This window comes from Micropterus salmoides, unplaced genomic scaffold (genome assembly GCF_014851395.1).
Source record: "Micropterus salmoides isolate LMB-PRFRI ecotype aquatic unplaced genomic scaffold, ASM1485139v1 Ms_hic_scaffold_3, whole genome shotgun sequence".
NCBI classification, from domain to species: domain Eukaryota; kingdom Metazoa; phylum Chordata; class Actinopteri; order Centrarchiformes; family Centrarchidae; genus Micropterus; species Micropterus salmoides.
In genome coordinates, this window is record NW_024042261.1 from 1,625,726 (window position 1) to 1,648,716 (window position 22,991).

Genomic DNA, 22,991 nt, shown 5'->3' on the forward strand with positions numbered 1-22,991 from the left:
AACATTCAAGATCTGCCAAAAGCAATGTGCATTCTGTTTGGACTCATGTATGCACTCCATCTTAACTACCCCAAGACCATGAAGCTCACATTTCAGTTCATCCAACAGGTATTGCTATTGTTAGGCCAGACTGACCTAAAGCCAAAGCTACAGAGTTTGAAAAATCAGCTCGCAATGTAAAAAGAGAGGTCAAGTCTACTGTAAGAGGCAGTTGACTACATTTTTCTTTTTGTCACACTAGTAAAATACTTTCTTACCTGTGGGGTAAACCTTTATTTTCTGTAAAACAAGCGGACGAACAGACACACGTAAAACGCAGACACACACGTACAACACCCACACACAACACACACAAACAACACTGACACACACTTAAATGCTGTAGGAATCATGCTGAAGGATGTGACTTGTGTGAAAATTAAAACTGAGAGGAGTTGTAGCAGAAAGACATAGGCCTAAGACATTATTGTTCTAGTTCTTCACCAGTCTATGTAGATTGTTCTGATATGATAGTCTGTTGGTTCATGCTCTGTCCTCCCTTCATTTAGGCAGATGAAACAGATCCTGTTTGTTTGCGTTTTCTTGTACATTTGAGTGGGTGTTTCTGGTAAATTTTATTTTGTTTATGGATTTACCACTCAGGGGACATCTATGGTTTTATCTTGTAAATTTGTGACACATACAACACCCACACACACGGCAACACAGACACGGGCAACACACACGGACAATACCCACACAGGCAACACACACGGACAACACCCACACACACAGCAACACAGACACGGGCAACACACACGGACAAAGTGGTATAAGGCAACGGGTTTCCACGCGATTTGCGAGTAAAGTCAACTAATTCGGGTTAAGTGTAACAGTTCAAAATAGCACTGTAGCAGCAAGACAGAGGGTCAGTGACCTTCTACGGGGAGAGCAGTGATTGGTGGTTATGTAGGGACTGAACCCTTCGATAGAATTTGACTTCTAACCCTTGTTTTGTTACCTCAGAATAGTATTGTACCCTTGTATGGGTTTGAGCTTTATTTTGCAGACTTACACCCTTCTCTGGTACCTAACAGATACCTAAACATGTCCTATATAAGCTATGTTTGATGTACAGAGAGACAGAGTGGCCATCGGGCTGGGTCACTCTCCAAGCTGCTGCAGAGCTTATAATTGATGCTGAACTCTTTGATGTAATAAACTTTTATGATCAAGAACAGTGTCAAGCGGATTTCCTCTCAACACATCATCGCAGCATTATTGTTTGGACACCACATTCTGGAGAGATTTTTTTGGAGGAGGGGATGGAAATTACTTCTGAGGTTAAAGAAGAAAGTTGAAGGTGTGTGATTCCCTTTCCAATCCATGAGCGGAAGTGAATGGGTTTCTTGTTAATTGTAAAGTCAGGGTTATTCCACATAGGAGTATATTTAGAGGGTTCACAAAAGCGGTGTTTGTGATTTTGTGAAATTTCCACCAGGGTGTCAGAGCTGTTGCTATTGTTAATGTGTTGAAACAAGGATGGCGTTTGATTGTTTGGCTGAGGAATGGTAGGTCTAAGATCATGATTTCTTTTAAGATAGTTTGTTCTATATCTACCCAAGTTTCATCTGACTGGTTTGGGTGAATCAATTTTGGTATGTACTGAAGCTGATTTGCCAGATAATGGTAAAAATATGGATCATCCAGGCCTCCTTGTGTGTCTTTGATTTTTGCAGAGTAATCAATTTGATTCTTGATACGTAATATGAGTTGTGCATAATGGGATAGGTGATGAATGGGCTGCCACATCCGAGCTGTTAATTTGAAGTGGAAGAATAGGTGATTTTTCCCAGTTAATGGAGTATTCTGAAAGGTACAGACAGTAAAGGTAGTACACACAGAGGTACAGACAGTAAAGGTAATGTTGCTATAGACAAAGTGAAAAATGGTACAGATATTTACAGTAGTGTTAATGATAATAATTGTAATGTTAATTATAATAACAATAGGATTAATAATAATAATAATAATAATAGTAGCAGAGGGTGTCGAGTAGGAACACAGGGGCAGCAGGTGACTCGCAACCACAAATCCAGAGCCAGAAACACCTGCAGGAAGTGATAGGAGGAGAGGGACGAGAAAGCACAAGACTACCGGAAAGGGGAGAAGTCGAGTTACATGCGATTTATACTATTTCTTACTCACCGCTTGGACGGAGACAGCTCCGTGCTTCCTGAACACGCAAAGCAAAGCTTAATTTTCGCTCAGTCTGATTTTCAGAGTTTCAGAGCAGAGCTGCGTGACAACGCTGCCACAAACCATGTGAGTCGCAAGCTCGCAACTGTGTGGGCATATCTCCGCAAAGTGGGTGTTGTAAACTCAGCTCTAAAAAAATAGTCAGCAATACAAGAGCAAATGTGTAATGTAATAAAGTTTCGCTCTTTCAAACCTCAATTTTCAGAGTTTTAAAACTTTTTTTCACACATTCGTTCACCAGAACACTTGAGGGGAGCAGGTACAGTTCAGAAGATTTATTTAAGCGACAAAAGGCGAGCACACTTACAAACAGAGTGGCTGAGTCCAGGGTATTCAAAGTAAATAAACGATCCCCAAGAACAAATAATCCAACTGGAAAACCAAGAATTGGCGGGGGAAACGGGCAGAAACAGGACATCACAGAACAGAGCATTACAAGCGCATCTACACTGTAATGACCAGACAGGGAATGAACAGAAACACCAAACATATATACACAGTGAGTAACGAGCAGGGCGGGAGCAACACAGGTGACCGGGATCAGGGCTAACGAGGCAGAGAGACAGCAGGGGAAAACAGACAGGCAGGCAGAGTGATAACTGGGAGAACATACATAACCTAGGTTACTGGACACAGGCAGGTACAAAGTGAGCTAAACAGAACCTGCGAAAGAACAATGAAATAAACAAGGCCAAACAGAGAACACAAGACAAGGAACAAAACTCCGGGGTAGGGAACAGAGACAGAACTAACCAGGAAACAGGACAACACTCAACAAGGAACAGAACGGAAATAAGGAAAATACCAAACACCACTAAACACTAGCTGACAGATAATAAGTAGGTGAATAATAACCCAGACTAAATAACAGATACCAAACTCACAGTGAACTAAACTCAACAGAACAGAACTAAAAAGTGGATGCAAAACCCAAATCAAATCAAGAACCAAAACCCAGAAACAGAGAAAACAAAATCAAAACACAGTGTCAACTAGACACAAGACAACAGACAGGACTGAAACCCAAAACACCGACTAAATGACACATACAGAAAAGACTAGAAATAACAAAACTGACTGAAACTAACTAAACAGAGCAGAGCAGACACGCCCACAGTGTGACAAATAGTGCCAAATTGTTTGTTTGCCAAATTGCCGCACAATGGACCATATATTTACCCTCCAGACTCTATTTGATCAAGAATTAAACATAAAGAAAAGAAAGGTATATGCCTGTTTTGTTGACTTCCAAAAAGTCTTTGATTCCATCTGGCATGAGGGCCTTTTCTATAGGCTACTTGAAAGTGGCATTGGAGGGAAAACATATGATTTGATTAAGAACATGTATACAAAAAGTGAATGTGCCATAAGATTGGAAAAAACAAACAGCGTTCTTCTCCCTGGGCCGGGGAGTGAGGCAGGGATGCAATCTCAGTCCAATTCTCTTCAATCTATACAGTATATCAATGAATTAGAAAACCAATTAGAGAGTTCCACGGCACCTGGCCTCCTCCTGAACGACACAGAGATCAGAGGTCTGCTGTATGCAGATGACTTAGTGTTGCTCTCACCTACTAAAGAAGGTTTGCAGCAGCACCTTAATCTTAATCAGACCTGGGCCCTGACAGGAACACAGCAAAGACTAAGATAATGATCTTTCAGAAATAATACAGAAATCAGGTTACACACAATTTCTATTTAGACACCACTAAATTACAACACACAAAAAACTACACTTACCTTGGCCTCAACATTACATACAAAGGGAACTTCAACATGGACGTGAAAGATTTGAGGGACAAAGCAATGAGAGCTTTCTATGCAATAAAAAGAAACATTAAAATCTATATTGCAATTGAAATCTGGCTTAAAATTTTCCAATATGTACTAGAACCAATAATTCTTTATGGTAGCGAAATCTGGGGGCCAAAACTTAATAATGAATTTGACAAATGGGACAAAACAATCATAGAATCTTTCCATACTGAGTTCTGTAAGAGCATCCTGCAGGTGCAGAGTAAGACACCAAATAACCAGCTCGGCCAATACCCCCTCCTACAAAAAATACAGAAAAGATCACTTAAATTTTACAATAACTTAAAGTCAGTTAACCCCCAGACATATCATCACAAAGCCCTAACATACCAGGAGCTGAAACCAGAGAAGAGTCCCCTCAGCCAGCTGGTTCTGCAGTAACAAGTCCCCAACAGCCTCAGGACAGCAATACCAACTCAAGCAGACTAAACCACATTATCAGCAAGCAGAAAGAAAAATATATTGAATACTGGAAAGAAACGACCAAAACACAAAGTAAATTCCAATGTTATCTGACCCTAAAAAGAGAATTCACACTGGCAAATTACCTGAATACAATAAAATGTCCCAAACTAAGAAAAATGTTGACAACATACAGACTGAGTGAACACAGCCTGGCCATAGAAAAGGGTCGCCACAGACAGAGCTGGCTACCACAAGAGGAGAGACTCTGCTCCCAGTGTGACAGGGGACAGGTAGAGACAGAGCTGCACTTTCTAACCTCATGCCCTAAATATAAAACACTAAGACAAAAACACTTTGCAAACATTTCCCAAATATACCCCAAATTCGAATTCATATCAGACACACAGAAACTCCCCTATTTACTGGGAGAAATGCCCAAATGTGAAATAACTGCTGCAAAATATGTCTCCTCATGCCATGAATAATTGTACAGATTTTCAAATTATTATTATTTTGATCATTTGATATTTTAGTAATTGTTTTGTTTTTACATTTGATTGATTTTTTTGATTATTATTTTTAATCAATTAATTATTTTTAAAAAATTGTCTTAATATATACACACACACATGTTACTGTTTCATTTATTTATTTTATTTTTAATATATTTTTTTATTTTTTTAACACACACACACACACGCCTACTGTTTTATTTATTTATTTTAATTTTTAATATTTCTTCTTTTTTTTTTAACACAAACACACATAAGCTTTGATTACTTTACGCTTTAATTACTTGTTTGATGAAATGTATGTGGTTGATTTTTCTTATGTTGTATGTATGATGCTTTAGCAATATTGTTGTTACACATTCATGCCAATAAAGCTAATTTGAATTTGAATTTGAATTTAGTGCCCATGGAAGCACAAATTGTAAATGGTAAACCATAACCTAAAAGACAACATAGAGTGTATTTGCAAGTATTTAAGTAAAGTATACATACTATCATATATTGTAAAACCTGTTCTGCATATAAATTGATGTAGAAATGTTACATGATTGTTAATTTGTCATTATAGGCCTACAACACAAGGTTGTATAACTAAACAAGCATTTGTGGTCCCTTCATGCTACACACACAGAACTTACCAGATAATAAAATGTGTATAAAATATGGTAACATTTACATGAATAAAAACAATAGGCTATATACAGTTATTTATACAGCTTATGTTATTATAGGTACACCAAGAGCACTGTTGAAAGTTCAATTGTGTGCACACTTCACAAAGAGACATCACCCTGGGAATCTACTGACTCCGGCTACGGCACGTTACGGTTGCGCCACGGTTTTGACGCATCCACTGCCAAAGTCCACTGGAAACGTCTCAGAAGCGTCTCAGAAGCGTTTCAGCAGCGTAGCTGCTTGTTATTAATTTGTCATTTTTGTGCTTCTACTACCTTCTTCACAGCTCTATGTGACCCCATTAGATTCTGTCAACTTCAGGCTGCATTTCCCACAAGAAGCATTTCAGAATCAGAGCATTTTGCCTGATTTTGCTGACATGTTTAGATTTTGTTGATTTGGTAATCTGTGTTTGCATTTTGTGCTTCTACTAGGCTACGTAGTTAAATGATTTCCTTTTGTGTCAGTTTTAACCGTGTTAATTGTGGTTTTACAATCGGGGAGTCTACACAGGGTGTTTTATTTTGAAAATTGACCGGATTCTCTCTGCCATTCTGTGTCTGGCTTCCTGCCTGGTTCGATCTGCTGACGCGGCTTGCGGCAAAAATAGACCTGGGCGACTGTGGCTCATTTTTTACTGTAATTGCTGTGATTAGTTATTTGCGTTAGTGGATTTTAGCCGTCAGTTTGTCAAGGTCAGCAATGTTTTTCGTTCACTTTCGGTGTCATGCACCAACATGCACCTGGAATACTTTGAGGTCAGAAGTCGGATATTTCTACTTTTCCAGTTCTGAGCAGTCTGGAACACAGCATTAACTTTTGTCATTGACTCATTCTAAAAAAACTCTGCCTTCACCAGACGAACACACCTCTTTTAAATGAATGCGCACCAGCGCCAATTAAGTTAACATAGACTCAACTAACCAACATCTTATTCACTGTTGTAGTCCATTTTAAAGATTCAGTGTGTAGGATTTAGTGCCATCTAGCGATGAGGGTTGTGAATTGCAGCCATCTGTCCAGTCTACCACTGCCCCCTAACCTTTCAAAGAGCGTAGGGCAGCTACAGTGTCTCTTCTGAGACAGCGGAGAATGGCCAGTCAAGAAATTAGATTTCTTTAGGTATATTTATTAAGAAATTAGATTTACTTAATTATTCAGTAAACCAAATGTTATTGTGACTTGGCCACTGACAGATAACATGGACAATCTAAGCCAAGATTGTGTAACATTGTCACTATTTCTGCACCACAGTCCATTATAAATCACACATTAGATAAAGTTTATACAAACATTAACAAGGGAAACACATTCATTCTCTCTGTGATTATGGATCCTCGCCAAAACTACCTGCCAGCAATAATATTAGGACAGCAGCCAGATTATGGTGCTTTGATAGCGGCAAAAAATATGGCAAAAAATATAAATAAATAAATACTTTGATAGCTGCTGAAATAGATCTCAGTCATGACAGCAACAGTTACTCACATAATCACTTCCTCTTTAGTAGTTTGCATACAAAAGCGCTAGAAGCTTGTTTATTTATGCAGTATTTGGAGTTGAACTGAGCTTTTACTTTGAAAAATTCTGAACGACATTAAAAGAGTCTGTAGCCTGCTTGACACACCTCTGAAAAAGCCCTCAGAAAACGTGATTCCCCCAAATGTTCTCTGCCTGGAGATTCTTGGGAAATGAAAAGGCGTGCGTAGGTCGATGGATGTGGATTAAACACCGAAACAAAAACAGCACATGCCATTATCTGGGAAACATTCGCTGCAGAATCCATTTGTTGAAGAGAGAAAAAAAAAGTTAGCCATCTCTGAGTTTCCTTGATAACCCTGAGTTAACTCTGAGTAGGTTAAACTCTCTACATAGTAGCTACAGGCCACATGTCTGTAATGTTCACTCCTGAAACCCTGAAATAACCCCAAGCTTCCCTTCTTATAAATTAAAATATGACCCCCCCCCCCCCACACACACACACACTGAGTTTAAAAGCCAGTTTTCTGCACTTTTTTTCCTCCACTTTAAACCACGTGTAGGGTTTCAGCCCCCAGTGACAGACAGATTGGCTGACCAATGAAAACGTGAGGATTTCTCTCTTTATGGTACCAATCTCTGACATCAGCAAAGGCCAGCCCGGGCTGTGGAGGCGTGTCCATCGCTACAAAGTCACTCTAGCCCGAATTACTGCAACTTCTCCAAGTTTAGGAAAAGTTGGCCAGTCAGCTGAGCGCTGTACAAAGCGAAGCAGGACCCTCACACTGAAACCATCCGCCTCTTCCCCACCCTGCTTTGTTTTATCATGCATATCAACCATGTTGCCCATTTGCTCCTCTCTTTTCTCTGCATCGCATTGACTGGTAAGTACTGACTCGGAACTCTGTAGCTCTCTGCTTTGTACTCTGCCTCTGCTAGAGAGGTTACCTTAAACTAAAGCGGTTTAACTGAATGTATATAGATCAATTCTAGGGCGTCTGCTGTATTTTCTTCCTGTGTGGTTGTAAGATTCCCTCAGCCAGTGAGTCAGTTGAGTCATGACTGCAGTAATGACTTGCACACTGTTTCCTATAGTCGCGGGCTGCGGATTTCTGCAGATCACAAGTTTAGCTCTGGAGTTGAATGAGGTTGTGAGAGTCACGGAGCATAACAGCAGACAGTTCAGGCAGTTCACCAAGTGAGGACAGGAGGCTATTTTTGTTTGATGGATACTGTCCCTCTCCACAGCCCATTCTAAGGTGGAGACAGATGAAGTGGTTCCCAGGCTGCTGTCCCTTCAGGAGGCACACCTGTCCTCCGGCCACACCGACCGCACACAGCGGCGCCGCGGTCAGCGCTCCCTGGACGAATCCGGGGAAGGACCCTCTGACCCGTTGAATATTATTCTGTCACTTCCCGCTTTTGGAAGGATCCTGTATTTAAATCTGACGCGGGACAGCGTGTTTCTCTCGAGGGGCTTCGCGGTGGAGGAGAGGCACGGGGACCGGAGCGCAGCAGTGAGCCGCTTATCCATGAACCAGCTCTGCTTTTACTCCGGCTTCATCGTCAACCACACGGATTCTCTGGCATCACTGACCACCTGTGGCGGCCTGGTAATCTTCCAATCTTCATTAATTTTGGACTTGTTGATAGGTTCAATCCGAGCAGTTGAACTCCAGACCATTCCATTTTAAATGCTCTGGAAAGGCAGGCTAGATCACAGCCAGGGCCGTAGCCATGTTTTGAGAACCCTAGTCCCACTGGGGGTGGGGGATAGCTGTGCTTTTTGGAGCCAGGGACACTGCTTACCTAATGTAGCTACTGTAGAACACTGCCAAGTTTGTAATTTATTTATTTATTACTCTTGGGTTTGGGGTAAGCTGGCAAGGTTGGAAATAAGTAATTTTAAATTTGTTGGTTGCTACGTCCACTAAAAATGGCATGTTCAAAACAAGGAAAGAAGAGGTGCTGGAAAATGTTTGACTAGGAAAATTACAATTTAATTCAAACTTTATTTGCAAAATTCTATTTCACAGATTCAAGGACCTTGTATAAAATTGTTGAAAAGATACATGGGCCTAATATCTCTTTAAATTACATATATATAACAATGCATTCTATGGCCTTTAACATGTATCAAAAAACTTTAATTAATAGCCCAGGCTTTTATTTAGGTTATTTATTTACTGAACTCATGCTGCCTGTATTTGGGACAGACCTTTAATTCCTTTACCATGTGGGATATCTCAATGCATTATACTGGTGCTCATTGTTTCTGCAAAATGAACTAAATGAGAGAGATAGATATATATATATATATATATGATAAATATTTAAATTGGTATGCACGATCTTAGCATATCTAAGCTTACCATATTGGTAAGGCTAGTAATGTGCTGACTGACTGTGTAGTAAGTGTAGCGTGTAAACAGGTTACAGCCTCCTCGCCCATGGAGTGAAAAGAATTTCAAGACCAACTTCTTACATGTATCTCAGAATGTAACGAGTTGTGCTAGCAGACGATGCCAACCTTTGTTCACAACCACAGACTGCATAAGAGACGTGCACGTTGTCATTATGTCACCCGTTTGTTTCTGGACTACCGTTTTGAAGCCTCGGGTTTGCCATTTTGGCCGTTGCAATCTTAGTTTTTTGGAGTCAGACGTGACTGGATGTGACCATATTTGGACGAGAGGGTGGCACTAGCTAGCTTTGTTTGTAAGGCGCATCCATAATTCTTGTTAACTGTGAAATAAACTGGGATGCTAATTTTGGCTAGCGAAAAACAGGCTTAAAACAAAATGTACTCCTAATAAGCTTTTTCAATGCCGCTTGTTAAATGGACACAGAGCAGTTGCTTTAGGGGTGGCTGTGGCTCAGGAGATAGAGTGAAAGGTCAGCGGTTCAATCCCTGGCCCCCCCTGGGGTGCATGTTGAAGTATCCTTGGGCAACATACTGAACCCCGAATTGCCTCTGGTGGCTGTTCCACCAGTGTATGAATGTGTGTGAATGTTAGTTTCTGTTTGAGCACTTAGGCTCAATGAATAAATGTGTGTGAATGGTGAATGGAGATGTAGTGAAAAAGCGCTTTGAGTACAAGTACAGAGCATTTACTTTGTCCTGATTGATAGGTCGTCATGGTAGCGACTTGTCAACCACAAGATAGGCGCATCCTAACCCTTGCTTTTATGTTTTCCGATAAATAGGACCATAACTTACTAAATGAACATCTCATTAGGAAAGTGTTTACTGAGGTAATAAATCAGCTGAGAAGTAGGGCCATTTTACTACACTACAACATGATTAACGATTTGTTCGGATTGATCAGGGCTATTCTATGCTAACTTGTTCACAGTAAAGTACAACGATAGCTGGAATCAAGTAACACTTGCATATATTCTGAACTTACCAGGTTCAACTTCCTGGCTTACATTCCTCCAAGAAATGTCCAGTTTAGTCCGATTTTTATTTACTACTATGAAGTAGTATCACATAGCTCTGGGTGCCCACTGACTATAACAACAGTGGAAACCGAATGTATGCGGTGGCTTGCTGCTGAGAAGCTGGAGTGAAGATAAATTAACGTTTTAATCCCAAAAATAACAAGGGGGGGAAAAAATTCATAGAAGCATTTAACTCTGAACTTCTCCCGCCAGTATATGGTGCAGATGTAGCGAGCAGAATCTAGTATGACTGTGGGTGTTTATTTGTCCAAAAGCTCATCTACGGCTTGCCGTCACTCAGCAGCTGTCTGTCGGCCAGCACAGATTTAGTAACTCCACTGTGTCTGGTCTTCTCCAAACACTCTGAAGCCGTCTGTGACGTCCAGGAAATCTCAGTGCTGATAGGCTTACACAACACAGCATCATGCAGCTTTCTTGCTTGAGTTGAACATTTTCAATAACAGATTAGGGTCACGTTATGTTTACTTGGGGCATCTTATAGGGCAGGAAACAACAGGAATGTCAGGAATGTCGCCGGCAGCGTGTCCTCCCTACAGCCCCACAGGAAATCACGTCTGCCCACGTCTTTGCATTGCCTTTGTATAGAATTGCGATGCCCTGAACCTTCGCTTAGCGTTTGGTCTGAATGCACAGTTAGGAAAAAATGCGGGATTAAGGCACTTCCCATTGGCTTCACTTTCAGACCGGAGTTTCAGTTCCCGCATGTTCACAAAACACCGAACAATTAATTAGTAGCAGACACGTTGAGGATAGACCAGGCAATTTCAACTCCTGATTATACAGTTATATAAGGCAGATTTTTCTTTTATCTTAGATTTTTTAAAAAGGAGTAATTATCGAGGTCTGAAATGAAACCATACTGTACAGCCATTGGGGCATTGTTGAATTCCTGTGGAGATCCCAGTTTTGCAAAGAATCTGTCTAGCTGAAACTTGGGGAAATGATGCAGAAGAGACATTAACATACACACTGTGACCTGCACTGTCCATTTACTGCCAGACTGAAACCTGGCGCTCATCTTTTCCACTGCTCCACTCACTTTCACCGTCACCTACTGCTGCCTGTCACATAGTTATCCTTTGAAGAATAAGGAGAGGAGACTAGCTAAGCACTACCGTGCTACACAGTGTGCGAGTGAAAATTATTAACGTTAGTTGCATATTGATTTTATTGATAATGTGAAAGTTTAGTAGCGGCAATCTTTCATTCAACAGCTGCCTGCTTGTGCCAAACAGGGAGAACACGTCTCTGTTATGTGCACCGCACAGATTGTCCGTTGTTGCACTTCCGCATATCTGAGTCTGCCTTTTTCGTTCCGTCAACATTACGTTATCAGTCAACCTTTTTAGATAATCGATTGACATTTGTGAATTGATTCAGAATCGTCCAAGTCCACATTGTGATGCATCTAAAAATCTATTATTTTCTTTAGCCTATTATAAAATTGGTCTAACATTCATTGCACGTTCCAAACCTCAACAGGAACCATCAGCTTCAACAACAAGTCTGCAACAATATCTATCATATAACTTTTTATTTTTTTATGTTATGCCCCTATTCCTGTTTTTTATGTTATGCCCCGATTTACCATGGGTTATTGACTAGCCAGAACAGGATGAACAGTCTAAGACTGCTGATCTTTCAAAGTTGTATTTGGTGTTTGCAATAAAAATGTTTAGTTTAGGAGCTATGTCCTTCCAAAGTGAAGGGTTTTACAGCTTTTAGCAGACTGTAGAGCGTGTCATGTGATCACGAGAGTGAGGGGAGGAGGATTTGGCAGTCCTGAATTATTTTTTTTAAACTGCTGCCAGCTGCGTATATTTATCTCCATAAGCACAAAAAAGGCGGCAAAATGTAGTCACATACCTTTTCTCCCTCAAAATGTCAAAATCCTGCTCAGTGGACGTTTACTGTTTTTATCTCTGATCCTTAATTGATTGGAAACTCTGTCGTCTCTCATTCACTCCCTGTTGTAGCTGCAGCCTGAGGTCTCCCCCTGTCACTAATTCTTTAACTTGCTGTATCTTCCTCCCTGTTTGGAGTTTGGACACAAGATGTATATTTTTATGCTCAGCTACTCAAGCACTAACTAAGAAGTTGAAAATGATAGTTAAAAAGTTTTTTTTAAGCAAATACACTTTTTGTATCAACAAAGGATCACATCATCTCAGTACTAGCAAGCTGGTGGCGCAGTTAGACTGCAAGCCATGTAGCAGTACCTCTTATTCCAGTCGTGAGTTCCAATCCCGCAGCCGGCAGCAGTGATAATTGGTTTCAACTTTAAACACCATACAGGTGTTTAAAGTTGAAACCAATTATCAATGATAACAAAAAACTAAACATGTCTTCTAACTTAAAACACCAAAAGGTTGGTTAAAAGCTCTTTTTTAAGCAAATGCACTTTACCATCAACAAATGATCAAACTGTGGCTTCATCAGATGTGTCTCTCTATGGCTCGCTTGATTAGAGGGCTGATTTCCCAAGCATCTCTTTTCCCAGGTTCGAATCCCACCTCCGGTAGCATTGATAAATGCTTTGAACTTCAAACACCTGTGTGGACACAGTCTTGCAGTAGTCTGTTTTAAATGTGTTTGTTGTTAGTCTTTCTAAATGAATTGTAATTGGGAGCGAGTTAGGCAACAAATGATCAGGTTAAAGATGAGTAACCATTTGCGAGAGCGTGAGACGCAGCGTGCTTCGCTTGTTACCACATCACGTGATGATGTACTGGGACATAACGTGTCATTACTGGGTGCTCCTTTGCACCACTTAGAGGACATAGGAAGTGAAAGTATTTTGTGCAGCGTCCAAAGTGCGTGACACTTCAGAGCAATACTACCTGTTGCGCTTCACGTGCGAGGACCTGTCCAACGCTGATTGCTGCTTTAATATTTAACTGAATTAGTCTGTGGCATGTGTTTTACCTGTAGGTTGCGCTACTATTAAAATTCTACTTTTCTTTACTCTAAAACCTCCTCATAGGAATCATGAGGAATAAAGATGAAACAGGAGAAATGTTTAATCTTGCACGTCTCTGCTTTGTGAGTAGATGGGGCTCATCCAGATCGGGGAGGACATCCTGTTCATTCAGCCGGTAGGTGAAAACAACCCATCACAGTCATTCTCCGGACTTAAACATCAGTTGCTGCGACACCAACGCGCTACCAAGACCAGCTCTGCTCAAGATGCTGACCAGCCCAACTTCTGTGGGACTGTACGAGGTGAGTGACGCAGAGAGCTAGACTGGATGGTACAGGATCTGGGATTATGGTCATACTAATCTCAATGTTACTTGGGTTTTGGGTATCGCCCAATGCTGGGCACTGATGAGATACTTATGTAAACTAAATGTGCTGTATTTCTCACTTTGAGGAAGAGTCTGCGAATAGCGTTCTTTGGCATGATGCTTCTGGAGGTGCTTGATTAAGCTGCTTGTGTTATATTTTGCATTGCTACCGCGCCCCCTGGAAACTTTGACTTTGATATAGCAGATATTGCAAGTAGAGCCTTACCAATATGGGTTTTGGGGGTGATAAAGTGTTAAAGAGCCGATTTATATGGCTATATTTTGATTTGGATAGTAGACCCCTTTCCTGTATAAACTACACTTAACAGCTTTCAATATTGCCCTGTTTTATGTATGTGGGCTATAATACCTTTTTCTGAATGGAAATGTGAAAGAAAGCCTTAGACTACAGTCTCAACAATTGAACTACTTGATTCATTCTACATAAATGTCTCAAACAAGGACAAGCAACTTTGAGATTTCACACTAACGCCAGGAAACCACTGACTTCGGCTACGGCACGTTATGGTTGCGCCACGGTTTTGATGCGTCCATAACCCGGCATCGAAGTCCACTGGAAGCGTCTCAGAAGTGTCCCCACATTATTTACTTGTTATTAATTTGTCCTTTTTGTGCTTCTATCTTCTTCACAGCTCTTTGTGACCCCGTTTCGTTCCGTCAGCTTCAGGCTGCATTTCCCACAAGGAGCATTTCAGAATCAGAGCGTTTTGCCTGATTTTGTTGACATGTTCAGAATTTGTTGATTTGGAAATCAGTGTTTTGCATTTTGTGCTTCTACTATGATTAAGTAGGCGACGTAGTTAAATTATTTCTTTTTGTGTCTGTTTTAAACGATCGGGAGTCTACACACGGCGTTTTATTTTGAAAATTGACTGAATTCTCTCTGCCGTTCTGTGTCTCGATCTGCTCTGTGCTGCTTGACGCGGCATGCATCAAAAATAGACCTGCTACCTATTCTCTGTGGAGCAGAGAGCTGCTTGCGGCCGCGTCTGGTATAATGGCTGCGATTAGCTCTGGCAACCGCAATGCAGCCGTAACGCGCTGTAGCCGGAGTCGGTGGATTTTAGCTGTTAGCATAGGCGGAAATCACGGGGGGGACATGTCTACTGCCTGCTTTCCCTCACAGGAGTCTGGTGGGGGAAAACCAGTTCAAATCCGTCAGTACTTGTGGAGCTCCAGTCATGTTAAATTTTATGCACTTTAAACATTGGATGAACTGATTATTTTGTCTTTAATAAAGATGTTGCTGAGTCATTAATAAATTAATCATGACAAAAGTTATGATAACTGATTATTTTATGATCTATACCCACTCTGTATTACAGTGGGTATAGAAAAGAATCCCCCCCCCCCCCCCCTTAAAATAATCACATTTTGTTGCTCTGCAGCCTGAAATGAAAATGTACAGACACAGTTTTTGTTTCATTCAGCTGTATTTACAACTTATAACATCCAAGTGAAAGATATAATACCAACTTGTCAGGAAAAAAAATTACACATTAAAAAACAGAATAACCCCCTCCTAAAAAAATTACTTGTAAACCCAACCAGGTGTAATTAATCACCTTCTCAATAGCACACAAAGCCAACTGACTTTGATTAGCTCAGCATGAAACAAGCTTTTCCTGAAGCATTTCAGTCCTTGGTAGTGCAACTGAAGACAACAATCAACTATGGGTGGCAAGGCATTGTCAAAAGATCTCCAGGATAAAGTTGTAGACAGGCACAAGTCAGAAGATGGATACAAAAAAATTTCAAAGGCTTTATCAGTGCCTAGAAGCACAGTGAAGTCTATTATTAAGAAGTCGAAGGTATTTGGTACAACACAGACCCTCCCTGGGTCAGGACGTCGCTCCAAACTGGATGAAAGAGCCAGGAAGAAACTGGTCAGAGAGGCTACCAAGAGGAATTCATGACAAAGAGTGGTCATTGTGTGCATGTGAAAACAATATCACAAATGTGGCTTGTATGGGAGGGTTGCAAGAAAAAAGCCACTCCTCAAGAAAGGCCGCATGCAGTCACAACTGAGCTTTGCCAAAACGCACCTTGAAGACTCGTGGATAAAAGTGTTATGGTCAGATGAGACTAAGGCGGCTTTCACACCTACCTCGTTTGGTCCGGACTTTCGGACTTTTCAGTTTGGTCTGAACCAAAATTGCAGGTGTGAAACCTCCTCCGGACCATGGTCCGGACCAAACAGACGGAATTTGGTCCGACCAAAAGAGGTAGTCATGATCAACCTTGACCATGGTTCGTTCGTTCATTTTTTGGATTGTTCGGACTTTCAGACTATTTACAGGAAGTTTGGCGGTTGCCGTTTAAACCGGAAACAAATAAATGCATTGAAATAAGGACACAATTATAAATCTCCTGTGACAGCTCATCTTTTGATACAGACGGCCACTAGGCCTATAGTATCACACTGCCACCCATCTCTCAATGAGGACGTTTAATTGCGAATTTGAACTAGCCTTCAGTATAGTTGGTGCTGCTGGTAGTAGCCTAATACCATAATAACAATGTAGTGGCAAATATGCATATGTACATTTTTTTTTTTTTTTTTATTCATTCATTCTTGTCAAAGCTCCCCGCTGAACTGTTTAATAAACCAATCAATGTCAAGTACAGGGAGACGCAGCCAACGTAGATGATGACGACGGGATGCAGGTCTGTCATGTCCTTTAGTGCGGTCACAGAATTGTGAAACCAAACCAACCGAAAAAACTAACTGAATGTATCAAAACACGAACTGTGATTCGGACCTTGGTGCGGACCTTCAGGTGTGAAAGCCCCCTAAAATTGAATTGTTTGGCCTCAATGCCAAACGATATGCCTGGCGAAAATCCAATACAGCTCACCATCCAAATAGCACCATTCCTATGGGATTGTTTCTCTGCAGCAGGGACTGGAGCACTTGTCAGGATAGAAGGAAAAACGGATGGGGCAAAATATTATCAAATTCGTGAGGAAAATCTGCTCTCTGCCAGAAAGTTGTTAGCGGGAAGAAGATTTACCCTCCAACGTGACAATGACCCAAAGCACACAGCAAAACTGACCACACAGTGGTTGAAGGAAAAAAGATGAATGTCCTTGCATGGCCGAGTCAGAGGCCAGACTTAAATCCCATTGAAAATCTGTGGAATGACTTGAAGACAGCAGTCCACAAACAGTCACCATCAAATTTAACTGAACTTGAGCAGTTCTGCAAAGAAGAGTGGTCAAATATTGCAACGTCTAGATGTGCAAAGTTAGTAGAGACAAATCCCGACAGACTAAAGGCTGTAATTAAAGCAAAAGGTGGTTCAACAAAATACTGAAACAAGGGGGTGATCCTTTTTCCAACTCAGTGATTATGTTTTTTTATTTTTTTCTGACATGTTGGTGTTATATCTTTCACTTGGATGTTATGAGTTGCACTGAGTAAATACAGCTGAATGGAACAAAAACTGTGTTTGTCTTCATTTCAGGCTACAAAGCAACAAAAACAGATTAATTTACAGGGGGGTGATTCTTTTCTATACCCACTGTAGAACATTACCTAGCTTATTTGGTAGCTTGTTTAACAACTTATTGGACTGGAACTCATCTTCTACAGCTAGAGATGCGCAGATCGATCAGCTGGGGAATGAATGGCTCCGACCAGTGACGGGCCGAGCAGTGTCAAATATCCAATTTTCTGCTGGTCACATTGCACATTACAATCAGGCTGCGCTGCGCCGTGTATCACTTGTGTGCACAGACAGTAACCTCGTGTCACAGCTGCACACACAGGCTAAAACATGTCTTAGGTGTGTGGAAGTTATTCACCAGTGTGAAGAAGACACAACGCTCACTACATCTGCAGAGAAACACCAAAAGAGACACTGTGGACATTGTAAAGCAGGGAGCAGGTAAAGCAACAGTGAACACAGCTGTTGGTGACGATGTCATTCAGACCACGATGGTCTCTATCGGTAATTAATAACAAGCCTCTTCCACACGCGGCTCATCTGCTGCTGAGTTCGAGTTCTTTTAAATAAAACGGCTGACAAATAACGTTATGGCAGACAGAGACACAGACAGACAGGTGTTGGTGTGTGCTTCTGTGTCTGATGGGGGAAAAGCAAGGTGAGCAGATTACTGTAGTTTGTGATTAAACACAAAAATAAATTGGAGAATTAAGTTGAAGTTAAGTTGGTCAGGCCTTTGTAATCTGTGCATCTCTTACTACAGCGATATTCCTGTGTGTGAACTGATATTAGGCTGAAACTGTAGATCAACCGTTGGGTTTGGTTTTGCACACTATAAGTGGCAGATCAGTTGGCCTGCTGCCGTTAAATATCTAATATATAGTATGTATGTATGTAGAAATGAGCACAATTGTCATGCAGTAGAGTTTCAATACTTGCATGAATTGTTAGACAACAAACAAGCTGGCAAATGTGTGACAGTAATCAGAAAGCAAAGAAAGATGTGAGATCCACAACAGAATATAAAAATTAAGTACTGGGCAACGATTAAAATTTTTTATCGCGATTAATCACATGATTTTCTTGTGATTAATAGTGAGTAATCACATTGTTACGCACAAAATTGAATAATGAATTCTAAAGTAGTGTATTGCTCATTTGTAATTTGAATGTACTGCTATATACACAAGTGCAATAATGTGGTTTGCAAACACTTTTACAAATAAAGTGCTTTTTACCAGCAGTGTTCCCTTTACACAGCAGCAATAAAATATTTCTTGTAAATCTCAAGTTAAACATTCATGTAATCAAATAAAACCAAAGCTATTTGCCACTGCCAGGGCATTACCTTTTATAGCTTGTTAAAACAAGTTACCATCAGAGTCCAGTTGTCTTGGGGTTTGGGGATTTTTTTTCTGAACAGGTATCAGCAGAAACATTTTTCTTTTATCAGGGAGCAGCTAAAACAGTTTATGCTCAGTAGCAAGTGTTCCTGTTAGAGTGAGGTGAAGTGGTCAAGCACAAGGTGTAGCGACAAGTGGGCGTGTTCCTGTTGTGCTCACCTCATGCACACACCCGCCAGCTGCCGAAGTTGTAATGTCTTGAACTTTTTGTACACGACGCGCAGCACAAATCATTGGAAGAGAGACTGATCCTCGCTGTTTGTAAACTATATATTTTGCACTATAATAGGCCCCTTTTCAGTTGGTAAACATTGTGAGGTATTTGTGTGGGCAGGGCATAGCTGGAGGCAGAAAGATTCCCCTGAATACATCAACAACGGTAGCAAGCAAGTTTTGTTAGCTTTTTTTTTTTAACAATGGCTGGAGAAAATCCGATTTTATCTGAATAAGAAAGGTCACTCACTGTCCGGGACCGCGATAATTATTTAAAAAAGTTAACTTTAACGGACGGAACCAGATTGGTCGACCCATATACACTCACTCAATGGATGGACGAACTGACAGGATTACCTCCGTTTGAGTGGCCTGACATCTACACCTACCTGATAAACCGAGCGTGTATAGTAAAGACAAACTGAGGGCGTATAAATCCTTAGATGCCTATAACTACGTACTGAATGGTCACGTACAAGACTTAAAATGGAAAGATTTAACAGATGAGTTTTGTGTCGTACGATCTGAAGTTCTGCCTAGCCAGCGCCAAGGCCAGAAGACGACCATGTACCAGGCTTGGGTCACTGTAAACAGAAGAAACAACTACATCTTGACAGCGAACTGCACTTGCATGGCTGGGTGAGTAACTTAGCTAATATAACATTAGAAAGATCACATTTGATATTGAATTTAAATGGAGAAAAAAAACGTTTGTTGTTAATAGTTATGTTGTATCATTATGTTGTGTTTAGCTATGTTGGTGTTAGCTATGAGATGAGCAACAAGTTATCACTCAGTTTAATTTTCCATCTGACATAACAGTCTAGGGTCTTGCTGCAGCCATGCAGCCGCAGTGCTATTTGAGGTGGAGCTGTAGGTAAGGATGGGGAGGACCGAGCAGCCAGCAGGCACATCAGGAGAATGTCTCTGGAAACAGACGAAGAGAGAGGTCAAACCAGCCAGAATTAGGGAGATCAACTTCCAGAGGCCTAAAAGACAGTTGACCACAGCAGTTCCAGCCAAAGTCAGGAGGTTCAATAGCAGTGCTAGAGGCATGTACCAGAGTAGATAAGGCTTTTTTGCTTTGTCAAGAGAAACAGTGATTTAAGATTAAGAGTTAAGAATTAAGCTGCAAGTACTACCTGACCAGATCGGAGCTATTCTGCTAGGTGAAGATTCACTCTCAAGTGTCCAGTCAAACTTTTAAGTGCTTAGTTGAATCTCAACACATTTTACATATCAAAAAAATACCAGATATTAGACAACCAAGAAAGCAATACAATATATTTTAACACAATCATATAATATGCATACATACACACATTAAAGTGCGTTAAATATTGTTGTCCTATGTCATCTTCTAGAACTCAGAGATGAAGACATCCAGGAACTGTATTCGATTGCCCCTGACGCTGCTGTTCTTACCAGCATAGAAAACAGTGACACTGACACAGCGTCTGAGTCTGAGCTAGAGCATCCTCCAGAGTTGCCAGAGCCGCTCACAGCCTTGTACGACCCTACGCTCAGACAGCACACACATGGGGACATCAGAGAGAAATGTGAGGAAGTCTATCTCAACATGAGAAGGAAGTTCCACCCAGATCAGTTTGAGAGACTTGAGACTGTCACAAAACTCCCAAAAGTCCCAAGACTGGCACACTCATAGGGCAGGCAGGATTACCAGCACAACATTTTATACTGTATGTAAAGGTGACCATCTGCACAAAACCACCCTGGACAAAATCATGCGCTACAATGACACCAACATACAGGTTCCAGCAGCTGTATGGGGAAGAGACAAAGAGGAAATTGCTAGGGAGTGCTACACCAAAGAGCTCAACAAAACCCATCAAAATGTAACGGTTAGTCCATGTGGTTTTGTGATTCGACCTGATGAACCGCACCTAGGCGCTTCTCCAGATGGGAAGCGTGACAGTCACTGAGGATTTCTGCCTTGACCAAACATTCCAACTAAAGAAGACACACCAGTACTACCACCAGGTTCAACTACACATGTTTGCCTGCAATGTCCAGTACTGTGATTTTGTGGTGTGGACAACTCAGGAGCTGGTTGTAAATCGCATCCCAAGAGACAAAGAGCTCTTGCAGAAGGATTTACCTAAAGCAAAGCAATGATTTGTGACTTATGATTTGTGACTTTTCTGGCAGAATGACTTTCATTCTGCCAGAAAAGTCACAAATCATTGCCAGATGATTCTGCCAGAACTTCTAACCCGCAGCCAAGATCCTGCCCTTCAACCACCAGTACTTTGTAACACCTGTGAAAAGCCAGAGTTTGGTAAAATGATTGAGTGTAGCATGTGCAAAAACTTCTTTCATTATAGTTGTGCACAAGTTAAGAGGAGGCTACAGAACTGGCTCTGCAGTTGCTGTAGATAAATACACCTGTGTCTATCTTCACGGTTAGCCATGAAGATATATATGCTTCTATTTCAGCAGGGAATAAGTACTATTTTACAGCTACATGTTAGTGAACTGGGCTAAAATACAAAAACAGTTAAACCTTCAATGTGGTGGATAAGGTATTGGGTATGGAAATGTATGTGTGTAATGGCATAAGAGATATTTTAAAGTATGACTCCTGTAAATTAAGAAGGAGATAATAATATTTTTTTAGAAATAAACAATTCTGAACACTGCAAATTAATTATAAACTTTCTTGATTTAATTATTCTTTCTCACCAGATTCTTCACAATTAATCACAACAATGTATATACAATCACAGATGATTCACAATTAATCAACAGTTTAGAAAAAAACAATACAATTCTCAAAGTAATTAGAGTGAAAAGTATATAAATTGTCAGTACACACAACAACACAGATATTTCATACACGACATGCTCTCTCTTTTCTGGGTACCACGGATTTACACAAATTGGCAAGAGCACCACACACAATCACCATGTCATCCAAAAGGCTAACTTGGGAAATAGGAATAACAGAATGCAAAATTTTGAAACTCTTCCATCTGCTTATAACTCTCTCTACATGTATTCTCACACGCGACAGTTGTCTGGATGAATCTACTTCACAAGCAGGTAACTGACTCTTTCCTTTGGTGAAATTTGGTATATGCAACCATAAGCAGCAAGTTCATTCCTGATCAAAAACCCCCTGTCCGCTAAGATTTCATCTTTGGGCTCTAACAAGTGCAAAAATCCTTATTCAAGTGTTATCTGCTTATCTGACACTCTCCCACCCCAGCCCGTGGACAGAAATGAAACTGCCCCAGCAGGTGTTATTCCCACCAGGTACTTAACAGTGTTGTGATGCATGTAATTGGAACAGGTTTGAGCTCTGGCAGTGAAGTTAGTAGGTCTCTCTATGAATATCTCTGAACAGTCAATTATACACCTGCATCTCTTGAAATGTCGCCTGAAACTTTTGAGCATATTTTTAAGGACAGCACCTTTACTTGGCCATTTAATAATGGATTTCAAGATGTTTGCCATTACAGGCAACCAGGACCTTAGAATGTTTGACACTGTGCTTTCAGAAACTTTGAACCTATATGCAATATCTCTGTTACTGAGCCCCAATCTCAGTTTCATAAGAACGACTAATGAATGAGACTTTCAGTTCGCTTCTGCACACTGTCTTTAATTTTTGACATTAACCAACTGAAGATGACTGAAGTTAGCCCAGTGAGAAACAGAAAGTGTGCAGCACTCTTTTTGTTCGTGGAGAATGAGAAGCGTGATTTCTGAAGCTCCTCTTTCAGTCTTTCATTCTTCTCTTTAAATTGGTAAAGGTCTTTTCTTAAGTTGACCTATTCAGTGTTGAGTTGATCATACTTCTCACTGAGACTGTTGTATGCTGCTTCAGGGACCATAGCCTCAGCTTCTTCCACTGGTTCCTCTGGTGTCACATCATTAGCTGGAAGACATTTGTGAAAGACAAATGACAATGCAGTTTGAAAAATGTATGTATGACAAAAACATTGTACTGTGCATAAAACATTTTGAATGTTCTTACCATGGCAAGGAGCCTCTTGCTCCACTGTT

At 40.8% G+C, this 22,991-nt stretch overlaps 1 protein-coding gene across 3 annotated transcripts in view; it reads left to right on the plus strand.

The window, feature by feature from the left end:
* The first annotated feature begins 7,800 nt into the window (after positions 1–7,800).
* adamts17 (ADAM metallopeptidase with thrombospondin type 1 motif, 17) overlaps positions 7,801–22,991 on the plus strand; it is a 230,929-nt gene continuing 215,738 nt past the window's right edge. For 2 of the 3 annotated variants that reach the window (XM_038693288.1, XM_038693289.1), the window contains exons 1-3: positions 7,801–8,008; positions 8,373–8,737; positions 13,640–13,811. In XM_038693288.1, coding sequence (XP_038549216.1) covers positions 7,951–8,008; positions 8,373–8,737; positions 13,640–13,811 — 595 coding nt within the window. In that variant the 5' untranslated portion in view covers positions 7,801–7,950. Of the gene's footprint in view, positions 8,009–8,372; positions 8,738–13,639; positions 13,812–22,991 lie in introns of those variants that run through there. The other variant, XM_038693290.1, reaches the window with a different exon arrangement.